This window comes from Oryzias melastigma, linkage group LG3, assembly GCF_002922805.2.
Source record: "Oryzias melastigma strain HK-1 linkage group LG3, ASM292280v2, whole genome shotgun sequence".
Lineage (NCBI taxonomy): Eukaryota > Metazoa > Chordata > Actinopteri > Beloniformes > Adrianichthyidae > Oryzias > Oryzias melastigma.
This window is the reverse complement of record NC_050514.1, coordinates 15,306,812-15,318,885: the sequence shown is the minus strand read 5'-3', so window position 1 is coordinate 15,318,885 and position 12,074 is coordinate 15,306,812. Positions and strand designations below refer to the sequence as shown.

Genomic DNA, 12,074 nt, shown 5'->3' with positions numbered 1-12,074 from the left:
ATCTGTGCCAATGTTTGGCAGTGGAGCTGCCATCAGTGTACGATTGGATGAATGGGACTCTAAAGCGCTTTGGGCCTTCCAAGACTCAAGTAAAGCGCTATACAAGTGTGTGTATACAGTATAATTAAGTATACTACGCCATATACAATGCAACTGCATCACTCGTACGTCATGTGTGTAACTTACATTAGCTTTGCAAATACTTCTCAAAACACATACTTCATGCATAACAATCAAATGTTCAATTTTCAATGACCCTCAAGGGAGCTACAAGACACACTTGCACTCCGCCCATAAGATGCGGCCGCTCCTCTCTACAGCCCTCCGAGGACCTGGAGAACCCACAAGAACGGGTTCAGCTAGATCGTGCCATTATTATTGCCAACTTTTCAATGCCGATTCGATTGACATTAGAAATGACAGCAACAGAAAGTGAGACGCGGTCATGCCGCAATGTGATGTCTAATGTCAGGACGTAAACCAACATTTTTAGGATGTACCCCATCTTCCTAAGTTCAATGCAAAAGCACATCAAGAGGGAATAAGAGGTGATCCCAGTGCACCTTCATCTCAAGATCCCAATGTATATTGATAGAATAGGGACTTTTTGGTGAAAACGTGAACTCAAACCAGACTTGAATATAAAAGTACCTAATCCACACATAACTGTTTGTTAACAACCTAATTTGTCTTTATTCTCATCACAAAAACAGACACTAGGTTTAAAAACAATAATCTCTGATTATTTGAACATATGAAAAGTTCAAACTTTGAGTTTGTCAGCACATCTTTAACTGAAGTCCAAAGGAAATATTGTGATGACTTGATTGGTTGAGTTTGAGGTAAACAAGGTAACCACTCCTGCTTCAGTATTAAACATGGAACATGGGAAGGGCTGAGTCAACTGAGTATTTGGGTATTATTTCATTCCAGTTGCATACATTAACCTGTCAAGCAGTCGTCTCATTTTACACACCAGTCTCAAGGGATGAGGCGCATGCAGGCTGCACGCATTTAGGAAGTGCTGTGAAAACCTACCACAGCCATGTTGAAATGCAATCCGTCTTCACTGGGTTACTTCATACTTTGGAATGAAACTGTCTTCTTTCATCGCCGTGGTTTAGTTGGCATTTTACTCTCCCTGCTCATTTTTTTGTATTTCAATCATAGCCCCTCTCATTGTCCACCACCCACCACAACGTTCCCATCGTATCTGCTCACTATGGTGCACAAGTCTTTACTGATGGTGGACGAAGGAATTCACGTCATTGTTTACAGGAAAGAATGTCTCCGCTTGTGCCAATCATCTGAGTAGGAAGACTGTCTGCTGCTTCTGCTCGGACTGTGTCATCCTCACTTGTAGACGCTTAATCTAGCACAGAGGTTCTGTTGTGCTTCATTTGCTTCAGGCAATGGCCAAACTTATGCAGATTTGTTTGATGAAGCAACTTTTCTCCAGCTTGACCTTTTATCTCTGCAAACATATTCAGAGAATCAAGGTTTATAACTCCCATAAAGTCGAGATGGACTCAGCAGTGCCAACTTGTTGAATAGTTTAGATGGAGGGGAAAAAACCTTTGAGTTTTTGCAGTAGTGAACATCCTACCAGGGGCTAAAAGATGCTTTTTTTCATGCTCAAGCTTACTCAAACCATGTATTATTTGACAAAAAATAAGAATGTTTGCTATGAATTCATGAGCTGATGGGGTCTTCCTAAGCTATAGTGTTTTGGCTTCAGCCATCGTTAAATATTTATGTCGGACCTATAGAATCTTTATTTTGAATGCAGAATTTTACTTTTATTATGTATATCTTTAGAGATACTGATCTTAAGTTTGCAAACTTAGTTTTGAGACAATGTAAATCTTGTTCTTGTTTGATTTTCACACATTTTCTTGTCATATAGAAGTTTAAAATACCCAATTTGAGCTCGGATATATGTATATATATAATTATTTTTTTTTTGATAACTTAGCTAAATTTTCGTAGTTTTACCTCAGTTCATTTTACACTTTTCCTTTTTGTGAGTTTCTCCGGTCATCTTATCCATAAAACTGTAATTCCACTAAGCAGCAACACCTTATTTACAGCAGGTATGAGTGGCTGGGATGTATTTATAGACCAGCTGCACAAAGACTTAAGTTCCAAAATGTAAATTCCATTCCAAAAATGTATCCCCTGTTAGGTTTATTGGTCTCAACCAAACAGTGTAACCGGAGGAGGCTTCTCTTGTGGTCCAGATGGGGAATGCATGTTGAGGCACACCTCACTTTTGTGATTACTCTTCTGCATACCACAGCAGTAACATACGCTTTCCTTTTTTATATCTTGATTTATGTTTTGTTTGACAGAAGTGGAGGATTCCTGGAATCTGTATTTGCTCCTTTCAAACGTTTATTTGATATATTTTCAAAGTGGGCAGAATTAAAACCATTCGAATGTTTTCTGACTTACTTAACTGTGTTCCCACATATATCCTGCAGGGTAATTATAGTTTTCTCAAGGGATTTCCAATTGTCATAATAAATGTTTTGTTTATTTCACTGTTGACAGTAATTGATAAACAGTTATTTGTGTTTGTTTCAGAGTAAAAAGGCTCATATACCATACAGAGACAGCAAACTGACAAGGATCCTGAAAGACTCATTAGGGGGCAACTGCAGGACGGTTATGATCGCCAACGTTAGCCCCTCATCTAAATCATACGATGATACCCACAACACACTGAAATATGCCAACAGGGCCAAGGAGATTAAGTCCTCGGTCAGTGCCAAAACTTTCATGTTGTTTTATAGCTGTTATTAAGTGTACATTTTTAAGTGAAATTATATTGTAAATAAAAAAACAAAATACAAAAAAAAAATGTCTTCACTTAAACAGGTCAAGAGCAACGTTGTAAGCCTGGATAGCCACATTGGTCAATATGCTGTGATATGTGAGAAGCAACGGAAAGAGGTAATGTAAATAACAAATCCCAACTTTGATTAAACTGTCAGCAGATTTCCTTTCTGACTGTGGTTTAATTCTGTTTTTTTTCCTGTTTTAATTTGAAAGATTTTACAGTTAAAACAAAAACTCAAAGAATATGAGGCAAAGAGAGAAGAGCCTGGGCCTCTCAGCTTGATCTCTTCTCAGAAACTGGCCGAGCTGAAAAGGTAAGCAGATGCTATGATTCACATTGTAACTTAAACCACTGCGGTTGTTGTTGTTTTGTTTTAATATGTCGTAAACCCTTCACTGTAAACCATGTTATTGGAATAGAGGAACAGATTAGGCAAGAGTACTTGTCATTTTGTTTTAAACCCATAAATATGTGGATTCAAAAACACCCTAATCCAAAGACGGAAGCAGTAGTATAACTTATAAATGTAAAAATAATTTATTTCGGGTTTTATTTTTCAATGGTTATTGCTAGTTTTTACCAATCAACTTCTACTATGCAGTCAGTGCATTGTGTTACTATGTCATGTGATTAGGCAAAAACACTTTTCTGTGACAATTTGAAACTGTCAGTAGCTCTTAAATTGTATCTTACTAACCTAGCAAACCATATAAGCTCAAATGGATACATACCGTATTTTCCGGACTATAAGTCGCGTTTTTTTTCATAGATTGAATGTCCCTGCGACTTATACTCCAGTGCGACTTATATACGAATTTTTAATGAGATGAGATATGGACCGTAAGTCTAGAGTGCCCTCTTATGGTGATCTATGCAATTACTTTATTTACTTTAGTTATTCAGACGTGACACAGAAGACGAAGAATTTAAGGGATTTAGTGATATGGAGTGAGATTGCGTGCAATTAATTACAGTAAAGATACAAAGTTGATGAGTTCTTGAGGCTATAGTTAAATAAAACTGTTATGTTATATAAATGCTACACTTTTTTGTTTTTTTCATGATGCTAATATGTGTTGACACATATTCAGCCTGTTTTCTATTCACTTATGAATGTTACAACTTACCTTCCAGGATGATGTAATATCGTTTTTTTCAACCAGTTTGTAAAATAAATTACTTGAAAAAAATGCGACTTATACTCCGGTGCGACTTATGTCCGAAAAATACGGTAGTTGTTCAAATGAAGGTAATCTTGTTTCTAAAGAGTAACTTAAAGTTTACTGCAAGTTTTGAACATCAATTGAGCTTTTATTTTGGTAGATTAACCTGTTAAAACCAGTTTTTCCTGTGTTTTAATTGCTGGGGAAATTAATGTTTTTCCCTGTTTATTTTATTCCAATTTTTATTTTTATTTTTTATTATTCCCACAAACATACAACGCATAAAGCCTGTAATCTATAACCAGAAGCTCCAGTCAAGAAGTGTTCCACATGGAAAAAATTCACTCTCCTTGTTTAAATAATGACACATCAGTATGGATATCATTAGTTGGTGGGAAACCCATCCACTGTACATTTATTTGCTTATGCCGCTGTTTGGAAACGGTCATAACACAATGCATTAGTGGCGTTTCTGCCCAGGATGTACTGAAGACGGTTTCTGCATTGATTTTTCAAGACCAGCGGTGCTGAATTGCTTATGACGGCCCGGGCCAATTCCCGTAGCTTGTATGAGCCAACACCTCCTCTAATTTCCCTGATTTGTTTTGATTTTTAAGAACCGTGTTTGTGTAACTGTCAGGCTTTGAAACTGACCGTCAGGGCTCCTGGAAAACGTCTGTTTCTTGGAATACGGTCCATCTTCTGTGATGACTTCATGTTGCATTAGTGGCTGCAACATCTAAAGCTTGGAAGGGACACACAAACACTTTGTCGAATCCTTTTCTCCAAATTGATATGCATATTTAGACAATTCCACTCTTTTATATTATCGAGTGATTCATTTGTGACATGAAGAACATTTCTGAGACATTTTTTCTCTGGTTTTTAATTAGTAATACTTTATAAGCTTCACAAGTCATCACTTTGTATATATATTTTTTTGTTTGTTAATTAATTGTTTTTATATTAATCTTGTGTTGCCGTTACTAAACCTACATACAGTGTGAAAAAAAACACAATTGTAGACTATCATAGCCTGTTTGGATTAGCATTGGAATTCATACAAATAGAAAGATTTGTGCATTCTATGAATCAAACTTGACAGTAAAATGTGAAATATTTACATTTTTGTGTATGAAACAAATATTCAGTAGGATTCTACTTGTGTTCATTGGTTTTAACTTTGGGTATATCTTTTATTTGTCAATACAGTTTATTACCATTATTGCATATTTTATGTTGTTGTCTTCTACATAAGAAGTGGCACCCGTCGGAGGATTTGGGTTGGGGGTTAGGGAGGGGGCGACGAGGAAAAGCTGAATGAGTCTCACTCTCACACACACTTCATTCACTGGCATCAGAATTCACAACTCGCACGGAGACAGGCTCTGAATACACTTCTGCCGCTATTAAAAATTCAACAGTCTACCAAGGCCACGGCGTCTCCTACGTCACTAGAATTGCATTGAAGAGTGCAGTCACATTTCAGCGACAGCTCTCCAGCCTTATTTACCTGCATGCCTTTCCTCGCTCTCATGCCGCTTTAACTCAACTAGACAGCCCCTTGCATCCAATCACGGCATCACCGCAGCGCTGCTCTAACGCTGCATGTGTGTGGGGAGACTTTGTTTTGGCTGCTTAAAATTAAAATATTATAGTTTTCAAGCTTAAAACATAATTATTTATTTTTCTTGTGAAATATTTCACTATATTATTGTATATTTTAGGGACTAAAATACCTCGTATGACCTTTTGCACACGTTAAGAGCTTTTTGAACAGCAGTTTAAAAATGTGCCTTTACATGTTACTCAATAGTGCTCCTTACATTTGGCTTGAATCCCTGTGATGATGCTGTTTCATTATAAAGCTCTAATAGGTGTTTCTATTATTCCCCCCCTCTATTCATCTAAATGTGAATGACACTGAACCACTTTTAGCGTAAAGCAGGCTCCGACAGCACTTCATGAAAATGTGCAGAGCTGACTCAACACCTTCATGATGCTACCATAAAAATACTGATCCACACTTTCATAAGCTCTGCTGAATCAAGTGCATGAATACATGGATGTATTAAATGACACATTTCTGATATACTCTTGTGAGAATTGCAAAAAAAAAAAAAGTACTTTTTTTTTTTCATGTTGTGTACTGCCTCAAAAAGTTGGACCAGAAGCACAGCACATGAATCTCTTGTCCCAGGGTGTCAGAAACTCTGCAGCAGATCTTCTCTAGCCGGGGCCAAATCAGGCGAGAGCAGCTGGATCTGGAGAGACAACTGAAGGAGAATGAGCTGCGCCAGCGCTACAGCGAGGAGGACAACCTGCAGGTCCAATATTTCTGTGCCAAAGACAAGACGGAGAAGGTAGCTGATGTTCACGCCGCGTGGTCTTTTCAGCCGCAATCAGTCATGGTGGAAAAATAGCTGCAGACTCATCAATTTACTTCTCTGTAGTTGTCTCTACTCTCATGCAGGAAAGCGTACTTGGTTGTAAAGTAACTTTCTTAGAAGTTTGGTTTAAAATAAAGCCTTAATAACAGATCTGCATCATTATATATGGTTCTAGCTGGCAAACGATGTGGCGTTATTTAAAATATTTACACCATAATGCTTTCTAATACTAGGGTAGCGTCCATGCTGTTTTTGATTACAGTTTGCTCTCTTTCTCCTCAATAGGCCACCTGCAAGCATGAGCGGAAGATTGCCAGCTTACGCACTCAGCAGAAACACATATGCCAACGTCTGAAGGAGGCAGAGGGGCGCTTCCTGGAAAACGATGGCTTGCTCCATCGACTTGAGAACGAGATGAAGCTGCTGAAGACAAATGATCAGACTTCAGAGGTAAGCCAACTCATTTAGAAAGATCCAAAGTATTGTTCGTGCTCCTTATATTTGACTGATCATCTCTGACTTTTTCACACTCGTGAGCTCTCTTGTAAAATTTTATCACCGGTCTTGTTGATATTAAATCCTGTTTTTAATTGATGCCAAATAAATGAATGGTAAGTTTTGCATTGCTGATAATGAACCTGCCTACGTTTAACTTTTTTTTTACTTTTCATTGACAAAAATATAGATTGTTTTCTTAATTTTAGTTACTTCACATTTATTAAGATATTAAATTAGTCTGAAAAACAGTAATTCCCACTGGCCAAGAGAAGTGTACATATATGAAGGAAGTATTGCAGGATTTGTTTTTTTTTGTTTGTTTGATTTGCAACGCAAGTGTCGGCTCTTCTGCTGTCGTGACTGCCTTTGTTTTCTTCGCATCTGTTTTCTCAGTAATTAGAGCCGTGCTCATTTTATTTGTCCAGCCCACTCGTGGATCACTGAAGAGAATTAATCAATACCCTTTACTCATCCCTCACACAGCAGCCAGTTACCTTAAACCATGTCCATGTTATTTTTTTTTCTTTCTTTTTCCTAGAACTGACCCAGAACTATGACGCACCCAGCAGTCAAATGTTCTCTGTGCTGCTGTTGTTTCGTAGTTTCCTTACGTCAGAATTTTCTCCCCCCCTCCTTTCCCTTCCCGATTTGATCGCTTTTCAATAAAACGTGGACGAATGCTGAACTTTGCAACTAATTTTTAGTAAACTTGCACCAACTTTTTCCCCCCACATCTGCCTGTCAGGGTCAGAATGTTTTTTGCCTCCTGTTCTCTGCTCTCTGAAGTCTTTCCACTCTCCCTGCTAGGTGTTAGAAAAGGACTTGCGTTGCCACAGACTGGAGCTGCAGGTAAATGATCTCCAACAACACGTCAAGCAAATGGTCCAGCTCACTTTGCTGCAGGATCAGGAGAACAAGAGAGTGCACAAGTGCGTTGATTATCAGCCCCATGAAACTTTCCAAGCAGATTACACTTTGTTTTGCAGGAGTGAAGCTAACCTCCATGTCTATCGCATTTCAGAATGGTGAACATCTTGCTGCCAGCTTTCAGTCGCCACTATGCCCTATTGCATGAAAAGGGGCTGGCCACAGAAAAAGATGAGATGGATAACCATGAATTGGAGCCCCTTGTGTTGAGGGAGAGAGGTGTGGTCTGGGCTGACCAGGAGGGGCTGGAACAGCAGCGGAAAGGTGAAAGGAATTTGGAGTCGCAGGAGACAAATGAGGCAGAAAGCGCCGGGCTCCGCAGCGAGTTGGCACCTATCCTGACTTTCTCTCATCTGCAATACCACCAAAGTAGCCCCTGCAGTAAGTCAAGCTCATCATCATTATCACCATCTGATTTAGTCTCCTGCTTTTTCAGCATGGAGAAGAGATGAGTAAAACCTCCTTAAATACTTGAACAATTGGTCCGCTCCTTTTTATTATTTTTGTTTACTAATATTCTCACAAGTACTTTTATATGTTTTACAACATAAACTTCCACCTTTATACAAATTTGTGTAGCACCACAGCTCATAATCAGTTTATATGCTATAAAAATAGCAAAAAAGTTTAATCTTATCACTGATGATGGTTTGCTTCACACTACCTCCAGAATGCACAGATTTTATATGCAAAGCAAAACATTGGTAAAAAGTTTGATCTTTTATGAGTTAAAAGCACATATTATCTAAAGCTGCTCAACGTCAGTTACTAGCTGCACTGAGATGATGCTGTTTGGCACAGAGCATCTTTTATTTTAAAAATAAGTTATTAGAGCTTCTGTCAAACATAAAAAAACAAAGAAAGATGCTAGGTTCTTTTCATATTTTTGCTTGTCCTCGTGTCAAAAAATAGACATACTTCATATTTATTATTTAAGAAAAGAAGGTCATGAATACAAAGACTCCTTCTAGGTTTTGATCAGTAGAAATCAACCCCAAATGGCTCATTCACCCTTAAAGGTTGCCGGCCCCTGGGCTAAGACATAAGAGTAGTGGTGCTCTTTCCAAAAAATAATGTGTTCTTGTTTTAAATCCAACTTTGAATTCTCCACAGAAATCATTTAGCACAGCGGGACAAACAGGGTTATACATTTGGTTCACAAAAGTAAATGAATAAATCACTAGATTTGAATCAAATTTAAGGTTCAAAGTAATAAGGCAGAGTCACTTTTTATGCAAACAACATTATGTTATTGGAATAAAGGGACAGCAATTTGTGAGTATTAACGCTCGCAATAGTATAAGTCCTTCATCTGCACAAATGAGGCTTTAGTCGTTCTGATTCAATTAGCATGTGTTCTTGCTTATGAAATATATTTTTAACGCATTTAAAAATTCAAGTTTGTTTAAAGGTTTTGGTGATTACATCCTCTGTTCAGCATGAGTAAGCGTTGACCTTTTTCCACCATCTCTAACCTCTGTTAAAACTTTTTTTATCTTAAAAGTAATTACACCTAATATTTTACTTAACATAAACTAGCTTAAAAACAAAAGTGGTGCCTTTAAGTTAGTTACTCTACAGTTTTAACAAGGTAAGACGTTCCCCACATTTTTATAACTCTTTACTGTAAAAGACACAATTTCATCTCATTTGACACGCTCGTGTTTTTTTTCTCCTGGATGAAAGTTTTCTGTTGTTGTTTTTCTTTTTTTTAAAGACATGTCAAATTTCAGCTGACATGTAAAGTAGTTCAGTAGGTCTCAGTGTCCAGATTGGCTTTAGTCCAGATCTAGTTTGTTTTGGAGCTGTGAGGCTCCAGGTTTCATTTTCAACTACTTTCTCTGATTGACATAGTAGATACAGCCCCTGCTGACACACACACACATATATATATATATATATATATATTTACATTCAAAAACATGTTGATTAGAAATTTTATTCTTGTTGTTCTTATAAATTTACACCTAAAACTTTTATTCTGTTGTAAAAACAGTTTGTTAAACATTTTTGAGGTTTCCACAGGAAAATAAATATTTTTTTTCCTGATGGAATTTTCTGTTTTTGCATAATTTTATGTCTAGTGTGTGAATACAACATGGAAAAATGACAAAAATAAAGGCAGTGTGACATTGGAGAGTTTGTGCTGATTAAATTGTTATCAAATAAACAAGTGGGTACTTTTTCAAATTGAAAATACAGAGGTAAATTAAGTAGACAAAAACAACAGTTTTAGACACTAGGATAAAAACTTTCTAAATGTACAATTTTGCTTGTGATTTCCTATTGTGATTATTTTCAAACAAGTATCTGGAAAATATTGTAACAAAAAGAAGATAGAAGATACTTTTATTACAGACTCAAGGTCCATTTGCCACAAAGACACAACAGATAAAATACTTAAAAGCAATATAAGAATGTACGTATATATATATATAAAATAAAAAAAAATGTAAAAAATAAAATAAATAAAAAGAGACACTATGATAAAAGTATAAGAGCTAATAAAAACAATGACATAAAATAGACTTAGAAAATTAAAAACTTAAAAGTTCAATTCAATTGCGATTAATCGCGATTATTTTTTTCTAGATTTGCGATTAATTAGTTAATTGTTTTTAATCGATTCCCGGCCCTCATATATATATGTATGTAAATATATAAAGCATCATACAAAGACTAGCAAAGGAACAGTCCAAATAAAAGAAGTGAGCGGTGTTTTCCACTAACTATTATTCTGTCTCCTGTTTGTTAGGACATAAATCTGCACCTGCTCCTGAACTGTTTGCTTATTTTATTTGAAAGGGGTTTTTGTGAACTTAATTTTCTGAAAGACAAAGAATCTCACGTGTGAGTGCGGATATTAATGTTATCCTATTGTGCGTCATATTTCAGATAAAGGCAGATAAGGCAAATGCTTGTAAAATTAAAGCAATCTCACAGGATTTAAATGTGTATTCGGTAATATATACATTTTTCAAAGGTGTTTTTTTGATTAAACAGCTGCAGCCTGCACAATTCAAGGTGTTTAAGTCATCTCGACATGGCAGTTGTGGAAGTGTTTCATTTATTTCATTCAACTTGAACCATGAAAAGTCAACACACCTTTCTCTTAGCTGTGTTTGCTGCAGTTATGATAATGTGTTAGTGTTGTTTTATTCTGTAATCCTCAGGTGCAGAGAGACGCTCCAAAAGAACCTCATTGTGCATCGGTGCTCTGTCACCTACAGGTAGAAAGACTCTCTTACTTTTTTGTGCTTGCATACATATTGTAGTCATTAATCAAAAAACCTCAGTTTACTAATTAATCCCTTTTTCCACTCACTTATTATATTATTCACTTTTCACTTGTCATTTTCACTTTCTTTATCCACTTAAAATATTGAATCTAGTTCTGGATGAGGAGCATTTCACTCGTTCTTTTGTTTTTTAATTGATGTGAAATGGTTGTGTCATGCCTACAATTTTCTGTCGCCTTGTTGCTTTTCATTTAGCTGTAAAGAAGTTGCCCAAAGCAGTAAAAACCATAATAAAAATCCGGCATGTAATATAATGTGATTTATAGTCGTGCAGCAGACATTCTATTGTGGCCAAAACTTGAATAATGAAAGAATCCGAATCCCCCCAAGCAATTTTACAGAGAGAACTGTATATGTATGTATGTAGGGAACCTATGGGACAATGTTACACCAAAAAAAAAAAACCTCCATGAAATACAGTCATTCAAATAAGCAATAATGATATTTAATACATGTGGTCTACATTTCATTGAAGTGGATTGTGGGAAAACTGTCTCAAAAAAGCAAATGCTTCTACCAGATGACCAATGTTTTTGAATGGAAATGAAAAATGAAACAGGAGGGAGTGGGTCACCATGACTGTAGTGCTTTTCCTTCAACTTACTGTAGTAACCCAACACTGCTGGAGTGTCAAGTTTTCAGCGTTTTTAATGATTTAAAAAGTTCCATTCTCTCTCCTTCTTATCAGGCTCAATCCTCTGCAATTCAGTGTTTTTAAGCTTTTGTTAAATCTACACTTTCATGCATGATTATACACTCCAACCACTAGTGTTGTTGTACAAACATTTGTTTATAGAGAGTTTTACTAAAATGATATCCAAACTGCACATTAATTCAGCATTGCTTCATTTTCAACCCACACAGTAAAATTCAGAGTGAAAGTTGTTTTTTAAAAACCACAAAAGGAATAGATAATTTGAACTCTGATATTTATTTCTAACTTTTTTAAGCTAAT

General features: G+C 36.5%; 1 protein-coding gene across 1 annotated transcript in view; it reads left to right on the top strand.

Annotated features, from left to right (window-relative positions):
* The window catches only part of kif18a (kinesin family member 18A), a 31,283-nt gene that overhangs the window by 10,702 nt on the left and 8,507 nt on the right, over positions 1–12,074 (top strand). Inside the window, exons 7-14 of the mRNA XM_024296233.1 lie at positions 2,587–2,763; positions 2,881–2,955; positions 3,055–3,155; positions 6,206–6,368; positions 6,681–6,845; positions 7,701–7,822; positions 7,915–8,201; positions 10,994–11,050. Coding sequence (XP_024152001.1) covers positions 2,587–2,763; positions 2,881–2,955; positions 3,055–3,155; positions 6,206–6,368; positions 6,681–6,845; positions 7,701–7,822; positions 7,915–8,201; positions 10,994–11,050 — 1,147 coding nt within the window. The remainder of the gene's footprint in view (positions 1–2,586; positions 2,764–2,880; positions 2,956–3,054; positions 3,156–6,205; positions 6,369–6,680; positions 6,846–7,700; positions 7,823–7,914; positions 8,202–10,993; positions 11,051–12,074) is intronic.